The sequence below is a fragment of the Papaver somniferum genome, chromosome 6 (assembly GCF_003573695.1).
Source record: "Papaver somniferum cultivar HN1 chromosome 6, ASM357369v1, whole genome shotgun sequence".
In the NCBI taxonomy this organism is placed as follows: domain Eukaryota; kingdom Viridiplantae; phylum Streptophyta; class Magnoliopsida; order Ranunculales; family Papaveraceae; genus Papaver; species Papaver somniferum.
In genome coordinates this window covers 41706110-41723372 of record NC_039363.1, presented here as the reverse complement: position 1 = coordinate 41723372, position 17263 = coordinate 41706110, and the positions used below count along the sequence as shown (strand labels likewise).

Sequence of the window (17263 nt, the reverse complement as noted above, 5' to 3'; positions counted from 1 at the left end):
ACTCCGTCTGTAGAAATAGCAAAAGGGTTAGCAATCGTCTGGAATAATAATATCGATATGAAATTAGTATCAACAAAATATAACGTGTGTCATTTTGAAGCAAGTTTAGGTGACGAGAAGATTTTCATCACCTAAGTTTATGGCGCTATTGATACTTGTGAAAAAAATCAGGCAATGAAATTATATTTCAGAAATGGCCCAGCAAGTGAATAGCCTTGGGCTCTAATTGGCGACTTAAACATCATTCTTGACCCAGATGAAAAGTAAGGGGGAAATAATGCTAGCTCTAGCAGCAAGACAATCATCATCCAGACAATCGACCCCATAGGACTACAAGATGCGGGATATGAAGACGCTCCATTCACATGGTCAAACAACATAAAAGTAGAAGCGAACATTTGCGAAAGAACTGACAGAGCATTGACCTAATTTTTATCGTCTCAAAAATTCCCGGACACGAATTTAACTCATCTACCTAGAGTTGGATCAGATTATACACCTATCTTATTAGATACACACCCTGAAAAATTGAAACTTCAGAAACCTTTTAGATGTATTAGATCTTGGCTATCACACTCCACTCTACACGAGGTAGTCAAGGCATCCTGGGAATTACACTCCAATAACACAACAAATGAAAACATCTCCTTGAAACTCCAACTCCTATCCTCAAATCTTTCCCAATGGAATTCAAACATCTTTGGAAATATTCATAAAAATATTAGGAACTTAAATAATAAAGTCGAGAGCATCCATAAATCCGAAAATATCTCCAGAGACATAGACAAGCTAAAAAATCTCCAAGCAGAACTAGGAAAATGATACGAAATTAAAAACGATTTCTACCATCAGCTGTCTAGAGATAAATTCTTCAAGGAATACGACCGAAATACAGAATATTTTCATGCCACCGCCTCCAATAGGAAAAGAATAAATTCCATCAATACCCTTAGAGAACCTTCTGGCCTTTGGCTCTCGGATAGAGATCAAATATATTCTCTTCTGGTAAACCACTTTACCCACATTGGTACAACCCAAATAAACAATTGTATCTTTGACCCATACAGCATCATAAAGCCTTGTATATCTGATGAGGAAAATCTTTCTCTCCTAGAAATCCCAACCAAAAATGAAATCTGGCTCACATTATCCAATATGAATCAGTGGGGCGTTCCAGGACCCGATGGATTTCAACTGGGTTTTTTCAAGGCTAATTGGGAAATATTCGGCCCGGATATTGTTAATACAGTTCATGAGTTTTTTAAAACTGGTATTCTTGATACTGATATAAACCACTCCTTCATTACCCTTATCCCAAAAATTTCAACTCCTCAAACTCCGGGTGATTTTAGACCAATAAGTCTAAGTAATACCATCTACAAGCTAATCTCGAAAATTCTCGCAAATAGATTAAAGCCTATTCTTAGCAAAATTATTTCTCCCAACCAATCTGTTTTCCTTCCGGGAAGACAAATCACCGACAATATTATAATCGTACATAAGCTCATCCATGCTATGAAAACTTCAAAAGCCACAAAAGGGTATCTGGCCCTTAAATTAGATCTCTCCAAAGCTTTTGATAGAGTGGAGTGGAATTTTATCGAAAGAGCCCTTCTTAGCTTTGGGTTTGATGAAAAGTGGATAGATCTCATATTCCAATGCATATCTACTACTTCTTACTCAATCCTCCTCAACGGAACACCCGGGTCAAAATTCAAAACCTCGAGAGGTTTAAGACAAGGGGACCCCCTTTCTCCATACCTTTTTCTGATTTATATGGAAATTTTATCTAGGCTTCTAGAAAACGCGATAATGGAGAAGAAAATTTCCGGCCTCTGAATCAATAAAAATGCTCCAAATATTTCCCATCTCTTCTTCGCAGACGACTGTTTCCTGTTCACAAAAGCTGATCCGGGGAAAGCAAAAAATCTCCTAGACGTTCTATCCCTTTTCGGGAATATAACGGGACAAATGATAAACCTACAAAAATCCAGTGTATACTTCAGTCCAAAAATTCATCCTAAACATGGAAAAATTATTGCCAGAGTTCTTAAAGTTTCCTTGATGACTAAAAGTTATGGATATCTCGGAACGCCTCTATTTTTAGATAAAAATAGGAAAGCGAACTTCGAGCCACTTCTACAAAATTATTACTCCACATTACAAGGATGGAAATCCAAGCTACTATCTCAAGCGGGGAGGACAGTTCTGATAAAATCTATCCTTCAAGTTTCCCAACGTACCAAATGCAGGTGCTTTCCTACCAAAAGAAACCTTGAATCAATTAGATCGTATCCAAAGAATTTCTGGTGGAATAAAGAAGGGCAAAAAAGACAAGAAGGATTCGTCAGAGCTTGGAACTACATATGCAAGCCTATTGCCCAAGGTGGTTTAGATATTAAAAACCCTCATCAATTTAATATAGCGCTTCTCACTAAACTAGCCAGCAGATTAATATTAGAAAAAGACCAACTATGGGAAAAAATTCTCAAAGCAAAATATTTCCTAAATTCTCATCCTCTGAAAGCTTCTAAAGTTTCTAAATTATCTTGGATTTGTACAAGCATCCGAAAAGGTCTAGATTTAATTAAAGGAAACTTCGTTTGGCAAGTTAAATATGAAAACTCGGTTAAAATATGGGGAGACGGATGGATTCCAAATTCGGAAATAATACCGCAACCACCAAACTCACAGGACACAACTCCAAAAAGAGTTCAAGAGCTCATAACTGTAGAGAATAAATGGGATCAAGGAAAACTAGACAGTTACTTTAGACGGGAGGTTAGAAAGAAAATTCAAGCCATGACCTCGAGAAAAGAAGAAGAAGACAAAATCCAATGGTTACACCATCATTCAGGACTCTTCTCGCCAAGAAAAATTTATAATTTCTTAGCAAATCAATCTCAAGAAGATGATATTTCGTTAATAGATTTCCCTTGGAAAAGTATATGGAAAATACAAGCCATTCCAAAAATTAAAATTTTTGTGTGGAAGCTAACTGGAAAAGCTTTGCCTACATCTTCGAGACTATGGGCACATAACCCGGAAATTGACCCAAACTGCCAACTATGCAATACTCAAGTTCAGGAAACCGAGAATCACCTATTCATATCTTGCCCTTTCGCCAGAGCTATTTGGTTAATATTTTCGCTAGGAAATTTAACTCCTTCAGCTAATACGGATCTGATTACATCATGGGTTAAAGGGAAGCTTTTAAACCCAGATTTGGATAATTTGGTAGGAAAAATCTCGACCATTTTATGGTTCATATGGAAATACAGATGCTCGGTGGTTTTTGAAAAGATAACCCCAAACCCAATGCAACTAATTGATCAGATCAACATATTTTTGCAATTCATCCCACAAAAGAATAAAATAAAGGGACTGGATAACAATCAGTTAATGATGATCAATACCAAATGGTCAGATATAAACACGGCCTGGATAATATTTATTGATGCTTCTTTCAAGGAAGAATACCTTTCAATGTGATACGCTCACATCGTTTATTCAGTAGATCACCAGACATTTATGCACATTTCAGCAGGTTCGGAGACAGCTACTTCGGCTCTTTATGTGGAAGCAAATTCTTTACAAAAAGCGGTCATCTGGCTAAGATACAACGTCTTGTCTAGCGTTTCAATAGTAACTGATTGTAAAGTCTTGGCAGACAGCATTAACAAGGACAACACAAATCTCTCATGGACAGCCGAAAACACCGTTCAAGAAGCCAGGACAATTTTAAAAGATCTTCCTCAAGCTCAGGTAAATTTACAAATAGAAAATACAATTCAACAGCGGATCGTATTGCCAAGGAAGCAATAATAAAGAGCCTTCAACATATGTCTACAAAATTACAACAAAAAATTAAGCAATCTAGCATTATCTCTAATGTATTTGATAGAAACTAAATTGTAAATCTTATGTACTATATTTGCTAGTTAATATAATTCATTTTCCCATAAAAAAAAAGAAGAAGCTTGCGTTATCCCGCAGGCATCCAAGGGGACCAAAATCGATGCGTTTCTTTATTACCCCCAATAACACATACCTAAAATAAATATAAGTTGTCTATTATTGTGAACCCTAATCTGTCATTACTGTGTTTTCTTTTAGGATTTGTTAGCTTGTGCATCCATGCAGAAGATAAAAGCCAATCATTGGCATGAGAAGTGTAAAAATAATAAAATACATGAGAGAGAATGATTAGTGTTAATACTTTCTATGAGATTTAGTAGTTTTATTTTATAGATAATATTTGGAAATTGTTAATACTTTATGTGAGATTTTTTACAACCTAGTTGACTTCCTGGATAAAATTCTATATAAGGAAAGAAAAATATAATGTAGGTGAATTAGATTTTCAGGAGAATTATATTGCGTGTTTATCATAAATGCTCGTCAAAATACTCATAAACGATTGATTTAGTAACTCATTACACGTTTCGCTCGGTCTCCGCGAAAGTATTATATTTACACATAATTTATTATTTTTTGAGCCTATTATTAATAAGTTTCGAAGCATACTATGAAATACTTACCTATTTATACCATTCAATCCCATTGAAACAATTTTCATAATTAGTAGAGGAAAAATGTTTAAGATTCATATATTCTAAAACTAATAATATACCTTTTATTTTTCAAAAAGATGGACTTGTTTTTTAAAAATTTTATGGGTTACAATTGCAACTATATCCTTGGTTCTTATATGAATTCTTTATTGGCCCAATCCAAGCTACTAGACACGACAGATTATAAATACACCTTTGGAATGTATATCTTTCGAAGCTTTCCAACATGATATATTTTCTTTAAGAACTTCACTATTTTCTCGGCTTTTGAGACCACAACTGTTGGATTAATATCAATATAAAATACAAAATGATTCATGTTTTTCATCTTATAAATCTACTTGTGGCGATAGTTGCAGTAAGATTTTACCTCTAATAATATCCTTGGGAAGGATCAATCATCTGGGGGATAATATTTTAATGATTAGTCTAAATGAACTCTATATATTTATTGGATGCTGATTTTTCACTAAATTCTCAAACTCTTTATAGCGCCACAATTTCTCCATGTATTTTGTATCAAGTACGTGGACGTCATTATTCTCAGTACTCTTTTCTAATGTGTTTGTCATTCACTAGATCATTAATTTGCAATGAATGTCATTGTTATCTTTTCATATGTCACATTTTCTTTTGGTTTGTCTTTGTCTCTGGTTCGATTGAATAAACCTTTGCAGTTGCTGCATATGAACTTGTGGAGTTCGAGTCGAGCATCATTAGTCATTATTATAATGCAATATAATTCATGATTTTTCTGAATATGTTAGATGTAATGGCCCGACCCTCCATCGATACTGTCCCACTTAGCCACTACGGTTATCCGGCAGTGTAGGGCTTTCAATAGGCATCTCTTGGCAATCCAGCAACAACTTCCCGGAAGATCAACCATCCCTGGATTACTCCCACCCAGACATGCCTAACTGCAGAGTTTTCCACCAACTCTGGAGTCAATTTTTCTAAAAAGGCCTCTGCTTTAGGAAGGGACAAACCATTACTTATATTCCATTCGGCCAACCACTGCAAATATCGGGGTATTACTATACCACCACCTTAAATTGGAGTCGCCCTCGTCTCCGGGATATATTCAAGCCCAGATCTTCGACGTTCCCTTCCTTTCATGAGACAAGTACTTGGAGCAACCCCGTCCCATGTACCTTCCCACCCTCAGCAGGTGAATTGCTATAGGCTCTGATACCATTTGTAATGTCCCGACCCTCCATCGATATTGTCCCACTTAGCCAATGTGGTTATCCGGCAGTGCGGGGTTTTCAACGGGCATCTATGCGGAAATCCAGTAACAACTTCCCAGAAGGTCACCCATCCCTGGATTACTCCCGCCCGAGCACGCATAACGTAGAGTTTTTCACCAACTATGGAGCTAATTATGCTGAAAGTGCCACAGTGTTAGGAAAGGAAAAACCATTACTTATATTCCATTCGGCTAACCACTGCCGAATATCGGGGTATTACAATACCACCACCTTAAATTGGAGTTGTCCTCAGCTCTGGTGTATTTTGAAAACTAAATTTAAAACCATATATGTTAAATTCAAAATTCAGTTGATGTTTTTGGTATGAAAATCAAGGTTATCTTGTATGATGGTTGTGGCTAGTTTATAAGCAAGTCATTCTGCACTTAGCGTGGAAGATCCTGAGAATGATTTTTTTAGACAAATATATAAATATTACATCATTGAATATCATGGATTGTGATCACAGCTTTCAACTTTCAACTATTAGATTTTCTCACGGGATTTCAACTGGATATTTGTCGATCAATCTAGAATTATTATGATCTAGATTGAGTATTTCTCTTACTGCTTTCAATAATATTCACCCTGTTGAGCTCATGCTCTTGAACATAATGGAGCATTTGACTCAAAACATGAACACATAACGGGATTAAGAAAACTTTATCAATTCGACCGGTTCGATTTTTAATTTTTATGGATTGAGGCTTTTAAAATAACTATTTTTTTTGTTAATAAACATATTACCAATAATTTCCATTTTTATCTCTACTTATGCTGAGAAGTTATTTCAAGCTAATCCAATCTACTACGAGCTAAAAGTATTTGGATGTGCATGTTTTCTATGGCTCATACCTCACACGTCAAAAAAGCTAGAATCACCGAGTAATCTTTGTATTTTATTGGTTGCACTACCTCTAATAAAGAATACAAATGTCTTGCTTCTAAAAGAGTTTTTATCTCTAGACATATTTATATTAACGTAAACTTACCCTGCTCTTACTCACAATGTATGAAATAATATCACTTGTTTTGTTTCAAAAATCCCCTAAAATCACTTAAAAATTATACGGAGAGAGTAACTGAAGGAAGAAAAGATGTTGTATCCTCACAATGCAATATTATTTCATGAATTCTGTATGTATTTTAAAAGACAAATGGATCGGTATTTAAGAAAAAAATTTGGTACAAGATTCAGTTAAGTGGTATACAACAACTATATAGAAACAAAACACTGATCTATAGGATTACGAACGAGAATCTGGTCCTCCTGGTTTTGAGTTTAGAAGCGGTTGGATTGCCTTCACGACGATGGTCATATTAGGCCTAAAATCTGCTTCATACTGAACACATAATGCTGCGACTGCTGCCATCTGGAAGTAAAATAAAATATACAACTAATGTTATCAAACTATAAAACAAAACTACAAATAGACAGACAGGAAGACAATAACTCTAAAAATAGCTTAAATATGCGCATACACCTTTAAAAATAGTCAAAATCCTAACATGTGAGTATTTTTTTCATCTCATTCTTTTTGAAAAGTATTATAAATATAATATTGAATATTCATAAATGACCTTTGCTATAGCCTTTGGAGGGTAATCGTTGTTTAACTTTGGATCGATACACTGCTTAACTTTATCCTCACTGAGTCTAGGAGTTGCCTGGATTTTTTGAAAATAAAATTAGAGATAGAGAAAGTGAAAAAGAAGACTGAATTTCGAGAGTCACGAGACTAGTGCAATATATACCCAAGTAACAAGACTTTGTTGTCCTTTAGGCATGGTGTGATCTACTGGCTTTCTCCCTGTCAATAGCTCAAGAAGAACAACACCAAAACTGTATACATCACTTTTTAGAGTCAGTTGGCCTGTCATGGCATACCTGAAACATAACAACAAAGTAAGCTCACTGGTTGGGTAAAAATAGTTCAAGAATAAAAAGAAAATTTGAAGAACGCCACTGAAAGTGAAAAAAAAACTGAATAAAATGAAAAAGTCATACTCTGGAGCATGATACCCAAATGTTCCTAACACACGAGTTGAGTGTAGACGAGCAGCTGTATCTGATGATTGGTTTGTTAAATTGAAATCGGCCATTTTTGCAAGAAAATCATCAAACAATAGGACATTACTTGATCTAACATCCCTATGGACAATAGAAGGTTGAACTTTTTCATGTAGGTACTCAAGACCTTTTGCGGCCCCAAATGCAATTTTCACTCGCTGGTTCCAACTTAGAACCGGACCAGGTTCTGCTCCCTGCACCCCTTTTCTTCCTACAATCCCCGGAACAAATCGAGACATTAAAGCTGAGACATGTAACCCAAATGAAATATTGTGAAGGCCAAAAACTGAAATCCCACTTAGGAGATAATACCGTGCAAAACATCATGTAAAGAACCCATAGTTGCAAATTGATAAGCCAAGATTCGGTTATTTGCATCCAAACAATATCCAAGTAACTCAACGAAATGTTCATGCTTCAATCTTGAGACAATTGATAACTGGATCATCACCAATGATAAAAGTAAACCACTAATACATCATATAATGAAATATATCTCGAGCTCAATATTTGTTTTGAAACTAGGAAAAAATAATTTTCCATTAAAAACTTACCTGAGCTGCGAAGTCAGAATCTGGCTCTTGTGAAGAGCTATTATCTATTTTTTTAATTGCTGCAACCTGACCAGAACTTAAGGTTGCACGAAAAACTCGACCATAAGACCCTTCACCAACTAGTGTCTTTGATCCAAAATTACCAGTCAATTTATTCAACTCATCTAAGGATAAGGCTGGTGTTTCAATAGGTAAAACCTTGGCAGGTGCACCGCTCCTGGCAGCATGGGAAGTTCTTGGCTCTTCTCTTTGACTCCCTAAAATTCATCGATATTAGTTTTAATTCTTGCCATTTTTTAGCATTAAATAAAAAATATTATCATATATATATATATGGGTAATAATATTGAAAAAATTACAGTACCAAATTGATTCCTTGGTTGAGATGTATATTGATTAACAGGTGGACCCCCAACTTCCTCTTCTACACCTCCACAACACAACATTGTTGTTCTTTATCGCGCTTTTGAGAAAAGAAAAAAACAATTCTTCTTCTAGAATATGATTAGTTTCTCATCTCTATCAATGCTCAAAAATCATTTTAAGCAGAACCTTCGATTCTCCATAAATTAACGTCAAGATTGAACCATTGCGGCAAATTTAAATCATAAAAAATTTGTTCATAAAAAATAACATATGTTTAAATTATTACAACCATGTAAAATATTTTATCCTTAAAACTTGAGAGTTAAGTTAATTAGACTTTCGCCAAAATGAAAAACCATTACCTGTTATTGATTTCCTTTTCCCTGCAGAACCAATACCAATTATATATTAAAAGAAAAAAAATAATTGATTTGATTCTGACAAAAGAAATTAAGGTAAATGATTTAGGTAGGACGATGAACAATGAGTATACTAGCAACTAAGACCGATCGAGATTGGATCGGCAAAACGCAACAAGGAGAAAAGAAAAGTTAGTAAATGAAATTGGAATGAGAGAGAAAGTGGAAAGAGAAAGTGGAGGAAAATGAAAGAATGGTTCATATTCACGAGAAATTCGTTTGGAGCTCTCAACCGTAATTAACTAACAAATTAATCCCCTGAAATAGGTTAATCTTATACTTTTCCTTCTTAAAATAGGTGTTTTCATACTAAAGATATTTTAGGTTTGTGCATACACAAGAATTAGTATTTACATACAACTTCTGAAAATAAAATAAAAAATAGGCACTTCCAATTTGTTTTTTCTTGTGCATAAGATTGTTCCTATTGAAGACAGATGGATGAGGATATAAAGGTTTTGAATATTCGAACACAGAACGAACACTCCATCACAATATTTCGGATATTATCCTTTAGGCATAGTTTTTTTGTCAAAGATGTTTCAGTGGGACATCCATATTGATTCATTTCTGACAATTTTATACAATTTGTTTGAATACATCCATGAATAGGACGAGCAATAGTGTATTTGTGTATGAATATTTTAATTTTTCCCATTAGTTTAGATTAATTAAATAATAAAAAAATGTCTGGGTAAGTATCTAAAACAAAATCATTATCAAATTAAATCAATACAGTCTTGAGTATATGTTTTTCCTAAAAAATGATGCAGCGGAAAACAAAAACTTAAAATAGTTTCTATAAAAAAAATAAATTTTTTCCATCATTTCCGACAAAAAATTTATACGTGTGAATTATATATGCATGTTATAACATCGAAAGATGATATTAGCTTGATTTATAATTAATAACAACAAAACCAAATATTTTTCTTATAGTGTGTTTTCTCAACAATGAAGGTGATGTAATGGAGTAAAGCTCGATAACTTGTGGAATGTATTGTAGTTCCTGCTCTATAACCGAGATGTCTAGTTATAAGGGAAGAGGAATTGCAAAAAAAAAAAAGAAAAAAAAAACGCATAATAGTGTCTAGTTGGTTATGATGTCAAAGCAACAATCACTACGTGTATTTTATATATTATTAATAAAACGAAACCTACTACATTTATTGTTAACTAATTTTTATATGATCTCAAAAGATCTTGTAAGATGGTTTGCCTCTACCAATTGATGCTTGGACTTTGGTTTGGTAAAAAAAAATGTATTCCTTGTAGCTTCCTTCCAGATTCACTTAATTAAGCTCTAATTATTTGGCCTAAAGTATTGTTTCCTCTGAGGTTAGATCCCAACTTGCTCATTTCTCGTTGCTTTTCTTATCTTGATATTGGTTTCTGTGTGATTTTAAACTAGTCACGTTTGATTATTCTAATAGCAATGATGTTTGTTCGCTACTTAAGAAACCTTAAAAAAATAAATATATATAGACAAGTGGCAGAAGCCAAATTCTGTGATTTGCAAAGTCATTGGTCACATTGAGTGAGTTTGGTTTGAGAAATTTTTCCTTGTATATATTTTAGTGAGAGATTGATTTCAAAGACGACATGTTTAGGATTTAGGTTTTGTTCCCTAAGTTTATTGACGCATTTGGCTTTCTAGATGTGCTTGGCTAAAAAAACATAATAGTAAATGTAGTTTGGACATTCGGACCACGATATGTAAATAACTATATTTTTCTATTATTATACACTTAATGTAATCTCATAAACCTGAAATTTTTTCATTAAACTAATAACAATATAATTGAATCAGACGTTCATCTGTTATTAATCTTTTTTTAGGATGTATTTTATTGCAAAGGAATATAAGAAAAACATATACAACATCAAAAGAGATCAAATCATTCCTCAATTACCGTTTTTCAGTGGGAGAAAAATTATCAAAAGAAAATTAATCCTAATATATTTCATCATAATATGACCTAATAGTAGATGTTTCACTATTAATTTTGTTGACTAGATCTTAGGTATGTCTCCTTCTTTTATTAGACAACGGTCTTCCATTCCTTTATCTCCAAATCATCAAACAATTTATTTTTGTTAAAGCTCCTTATTTTTACCCTTTTTTTGTAGGGACCAAGCTCCATCTTGATGAATCAAAGTTAACCTTATAAATTTTGTGATTGGATAGATAGTAATTCCAACCATGTAAGGAGTAAGCACGATGAATCAGTAGATGATATAGATATTCAAGCTCTGAGTTATAAAAAATAACATATCGTGTCTTAAATCGCACATGTTCTTTCAACTGCAGAAACATACTTTGTACTCACAGATAAATTATTGTTTAGAAAAGCTCATTTTACACAAATTTCCTTATGAGGAACATTTCATGTAAAGAATCATGCTATACGAGGTCACCCTCATGACATCTTCTATAAGAGTGCACTTTATGACCCTTAGATAGTATCTCGTAGACAATTACGCATCTCAAGACAATATTTATATTAATATATATATAATTATTTTATTCAACTCTTTTTGCTTATTTTTTTTTTATTTTTATATATCATGGATTATGATTTTACATAGATATTTAACAATCCTAATAACTCTTAGGTATTCAATTCGGATTCGTAAGGATTCATTAAAGATCTATGGTATTCAAATAGGATTTATATAGATTCCACAAGTATTCTAGGTATTCAATTCATTTAAGATTTGTTAAGATAGTTGAGGTGCAAGATATATAAGGATTCTTATGGATATTTAAAATTTGTTATAAACTAAAAGGAGACATAGAATGTGGAGGGAAAGAAGAAGTATAATTCTCATTAGTTGTGTATATTACAAAGGAAATGTTCTCTATTTGTAGGGAGAAAATAAGAGCATTTACAATGGAATTAAGGGGCATGCATCCGATATTACTAGTAATTGTGGTGGTTACAAAGTAATGGGGGAAGTGAAAAGGTGAAAAGGAAGTGAAAGGATGGTGGTGAAGAAGAGTGTAAGCGTGGTGTAAATCCACTATATATTTATTTCATAAAACTCTTGTTAGAGCAGTACTCGGTCGAACTCGCAAGCGTTGCTATCTCAAGCTTGTTTGTCAAGTTTAGTTGATCAAAACTATATACTTAATTTCTAATCTACTTATAACTATGTCTCGGATCAAGATAAAATGCGTACTTGAGCTTTAGACTTCACGACGTACACCAATTGAAGAAGAATATCTATTGAGGAGATTGGAAGAACTTCATCAATAAAAGGTATGTGGATACTAAACTTATCTATCACTCAGAAGTCTATTCTTTTCTATCTTCTAACGAGACTAAGTCGTATATCCATATAGACTTTTACATTATACACATTTGATATTTGGAGCCGAGTTTATCTCGCTTATCTATTTCTCGAAATATGTGTTGGAAGTTTTTGCTTTAACTATGTTCATCGTATTCTTGACGAGTTTCGTTGGAACCAATCTATTTGTTGGAAACTAAATACTAAGTCAAAAGATGATCATGTGAAAATTACCTTGAACATCTTATATGATTTGTGTGAGACAGTCATTTGATGTTGGCTCGAGAAGTTTCGTATTGATCATTCAATCACTTGAAAAGTACTTGAAGCTAATGGTATGTGTGAGATTACAATTGTCATTGTTTGTACCCCATTAAAATGGTGCACGTGCGTAACACACAAGCTATTACATAGCAGTGAAATACGGTTTATTGGAGAAACCCGTTTTGGTTTATCATAAAAAACCGTCGGTTTATTAAGGAAACCCTTCGGTTTATTAAAGAAACTCATATGACTTATTATAGAAGCCCAGCTGGCTTATTGAGGAATACCAACCGGACTTATTAAGGAATCCTTATGGCTTATTAAGGAAACCAACTCTGGTTTATTAAGGAAGCCCGGTGGTTTATTAAGGAAACCAACTCTGTCTTATTGAGGAAGCCCAACCTGACTTATTAAGGAATCCCGATAGTTTATTAAAGAAACAAACTCATGGCTTATTATGGAAGCCCAATTTGGTTTATTGTAGAAACCAGTGGGTTTATTATGGAAGCCCACATGGATTATTATGGAAGCCCAGTTTGGTTTATTGTGGAAACTCACATGGCTTATTATGGAAGCCCAATTCGGTTTATTAAAGAAACCCATGGCTTATCGTAGAAGCCCGTCCAGTCTAACTTATTATAGAAGCCCAATAGACTTATTTTGGAAGTCATTTTGAGATAGACACAATTCTTGGGATATAGATAAAAATATTCCAAGATAGATACAAATCTTGTGAAGATATACAAGGTCCTTTCAAGATAGACTCAAATCATGTGAAGATATACAAGAATCATTCACGATAGACTCAAATCTGGGGAAGATATACATGGATCTTCATGGATAAATACAAATATTGAAGGATAAGGACAAATTTAGGTGGTTATTTTGGATAACTACAAATATACGGTTATTATGGAACCAGATTAGGGTTTTTTGCCTATAAATAGAGGCCAAAAATCCAACTCAAAGGCATGGAATTCTAGGTTTGCTAACCTTTCAACAATTAATTGTAATCATCATATTAGTAAAATCTCTCCCTCTGGGATTCCATCCGTGGATGTAGGCACAACTTGCCGAACCACGTTAAATTCTTTGTCTCCTTTATTTTCTTCAATTCGTTTTCTAACCCTAATTTTACATCATCAACATCAAATCAATCGTGTTTTGTGCCTAAAAGTAATTTTCGGTACGCGCCGACTAAGGGGATTCGTGTGAAACAATCGTGTTTTTCCATTGAGAAAGGTGCGGAACAAATTGTGCACGAGTTCAATGCAAAAATCAGCAAAAAATGAAAAAATTAGCATTCAGAAAACTGTTGCGAAACAGTTGAAGAAACCGTTGCGAGTTAGAATAAACCGTTACAAGGTTGAAGAAACTGTTACGAATATTTGAAGAAACCGTTGCGAGGTTGAAGAAACTGTTACAAGGTTGAAGAAATTATTGCAAAACAGTTAAAAAAACTGTTAAGAACAGTTGAAGAAAGTGTTACGAAACAACAGCAGAAACTGCGAAGAAAAGCTTTGCAAAACAGAACCACAGAGCGTTGCAGAATCAGAACCAGAATGCAACAGAAATAAGTGTTGCAAAAAGCGTGACAGGAAGCCCATTCCTCATCCAGTCAGTGCCACGACAGCTCCACATCAGCACTGCCTGCACAGTCAGCAGCGCCACATGTGTATATTTCAGCAACGACTGTCCAGTCACTAGATGACACATCAACTTAGACGGTACAGTCAGCATTCGCCATGTCAGCAATAAGACCTGCCACGTCAGCACCGTTTAGGTCCAGTCAGCAATGCCATGTCAGCGGAAAAGCTTTGTCAGTAACTGCCATGTCAATTTTCTTATCCATTCAGCGACTGCCACATCAGCATAGGCGGTCCAGTAAACGTGCCATGTCGGCATTTATGATGCCATGTCAGCCACCATGTCAGCAACTGTGCACTGTCATCAATGCCACGTCTGCGACAACAAGCGCGCTTCGTGCAAAACTTGTTTCATCGATAACTTCTTCGTTTTTTGTCCAAATTGAGTGATTTTTGACTCGTTTTAATCGTCTTTCGATTCCCTACAACATGGTAGCCAAAATTTCTATATTTGAGAAACTTTTGTATGCACTTGGGACAACAACATGATCGAATTCAAAGTTTGTTTAATTTGTTGCTTGAGGTTCGTCAGTAACATAATCAATTGAAGATAAGCAAAGAAACGGGATAATCTGTACCAAGAAAACATTTTGAGGGCGATTCCAAAAGGAAAAATCACGATGGAGATAATGGGGGGGGGGGGGGGGGCTAAAGTATCGTCAAGCATGCAATCAAGAGCAACTTGTTTAAAGAAGTCGAACAATAAAAGACATCTTTTTCAGTATCAATTCAAGTGATGGGGGCGGCTAGGGTTGAGCGAACGAACGCCCGGGGAGGTAAGTCCTCACTAGTTGTTACATTATACATCGAATTTATAATCACAAATGAGAATACATTTTGCATGTATTTATTAAAGAAATACGTGCAATGTTTTTCTAATAAAGAGAAAGACAAAGGCGAAGTATTTTGATTATTAAAGGAAATAGTTGCAATGTTTTTCTAATAAAGAGGAAGACAAAGGCGAGGTACTTCGGTTATTAAAGGAATAGTTGCAATGTCATTCTAATAAAGAGAAATACAAATGCGAAGTATTTTGATTATCAAGCAAATAGTTGCAATGTTTTTCTATAAAAGAGAAAGACAAAGGAGAAGTATTTTGGTTATTAAGGAAATTGTTGCGATGTCTTTCTCATAAAGAGAAAGTCGAAATCAAAATGTTAAAATATATTAAGCCGGAGCTAAAATGGAGCGAAAGGAGCGAAGGAAAAATATTAAAGAACACATATGGAGGAAATACTTGGAATATTTTTCTAATATAGAGAAAGAAAAAAACGAAGTGTTTTTCTTATCAAGAAAGTAGTTGTAATGTTTTTCTAGGAAAGAGAAAAATAAAAGCGAAGTTTTTTGATAGAAGTACTTCAAGAACAAGAGTATAAATGTTTCAATAAAAGATGAAACAAAAGGAAAAGAACGAAAAATGTTTGGTAAAGGAGCTGGAAAAAAAAAACTGTATGACAAAAAGCTAATGACAGTCAACCTGTACACCATAGATTGTCATACATCCATTATTCGCAGACACAAGAGCGTTGATTCAGCAAATTCAAGGCCATTACGGGAGCATATGAGAAATCAATGTGCCTAGCAAGATACGGGAGCAGCCTATGAGAGTCAAATTCCTATCGATCATAGCGGTGGTGACTATTTGACAGGGTGCAAAGCGTATCGTCGATGTCACACCAACGCGTAGGTCATTTTTTAGTTAAAGGAAGAGCAAGAGGACATAACATGGCGATCCGTTTGGCGTTTGGGTAATTATTATATGGAGTTTTAAGTACATTATTTATTGGTACTTTGAACATGTTTGGTGATTGAAGAACAGTGGCTTATGAGATGAATAAGTACATTTTTGGTGCTTTGAATTATTAAGCCGACCTTGGGGCAAATCCACACAACAAGCTGACCAAGGCCATGAAAGGTTATCCAATAAACGGCAGATGGCGAATTTGAACGAGACACGAAGGTTAGTTCTTTTGATTTTATTAATCCATCAACAAGTTGAGAATTAAGAGGGGGCGATATCTGTACCCCATTAAAATGGTGCACGTGCGTACCACACAAGCTATTGCATAGCGGTGAAATACGGTTTATTGGAGAAACTCGTGTTGGTTTATCATAAAAAATCGTCGGTTTATTAAGGAAACCCTTCGGTTTATTAAAGAAACTCATATGACTTATTAAAGAAGCCCAGCTGGCTTATTGAGGAAGCCCAACCGGACTTATTAAGGAAGCCCGATGGTTTATCAAGGAAACCAACTCTGGCTTATTGAGGAAGCCCAACCGGACTTATTAAGGAAGCCGGTGGTTTATTAAGAAAACCAACTCTGGCTTAATGAGGAAGCCCAACCGGACTTATTAAGGAAGCCCGACAGTTTATTAAAGAAACCAACTCATGGCTTATTATGGAAGCCCAGTTTGGTTTATTGTAGAAACCAGTGGGTTTATTGTGGAATCCCAAATGGCTTATTATGGAAGCCCAGTTTGGTTTGTTGTGGAAACCCACATGGCTTATTATGGAAGCCCAATTCGGTTTATCAAAGAAACCCATGGCTTATCGTAGAAGCTTGTCTAGTCTAGCTTATTATAGAAGCCCAAAAGACTTATTTTGGAAGTCATTCTGAGATATACACAATTCCTGGGAGATAGATAAGAATATTCCAAGATAGATATAAATTTTTTTGAAGATATACAAGGATCTTTCAAGATAAACTCAAATCATGTGAAGATATATTAGAATCATTCAAGATAGACTCAAATCTGGGGAATATAGACATGGATTTTCATGGATAGATACAAATATAGAAGGATAAGGACAAATCTAGGTTGTT

The 17263-nt window shown here is 34.7% G+C and overlaps 1 protein-coding gene across 1 annotated transcript; it reads right to left on the bottom strand.

Moving 5' to 3' along the window:
• Window positions 1–6927: 6927 nt before the first annotated feature.
• LOC113287392 (probable protein kinase At2g41970) lies at window positions 6928–9355 on the bottom strand. The gene is made up of 7 exons (XM_026536133.1): window positions 8814–9355; window positions 8450–8706; window positions 8208–8334; window positions 7833–8106; window positions 7580–7712; window positions 7406–7492; window positions 6928–7197 (listed from the first exon to the last, which is right to left on the bottom strand). Exons 1-7 carry the CDS (start codon window positions 8893–8895, stop codon window positions 7072–7074), a joined length of 1086 nt encoding a protein of 361 aa, XP_026391918.1. The 5' UTR covers window positions 8896–9355; the 3' UTR covers window positions 6928–7071.
• Between the last annotated feature and the right edge of the window lie 7908 nt (window positions 9356–17263).

Bases quoted from the DNA above. Each gene is read 5' to 3' on its own strand.
- LOC113287392 (XM_026536133.1), bottom strand. From the start codon at position 8,895: ATGTTGTGTTGTGGAGGTGTAGAAGAGGAAGTTGGGGGTCCACCTGTT. The intron at 8,335-8,449 runs GTAAGTTTTTAA...GTGATGATCCAG, and splicing joins ATTCTGACTTCGCAGCTCAG to TTATCAATTGTCTCAAGATT. The intron at 7,713-7,832 runs GTATGACTTTTT...GTTATGTTTCAG, and splicing joins TTTGGGTATCATGCTCCAGA to GTATGCCATGACAGGCCAAC.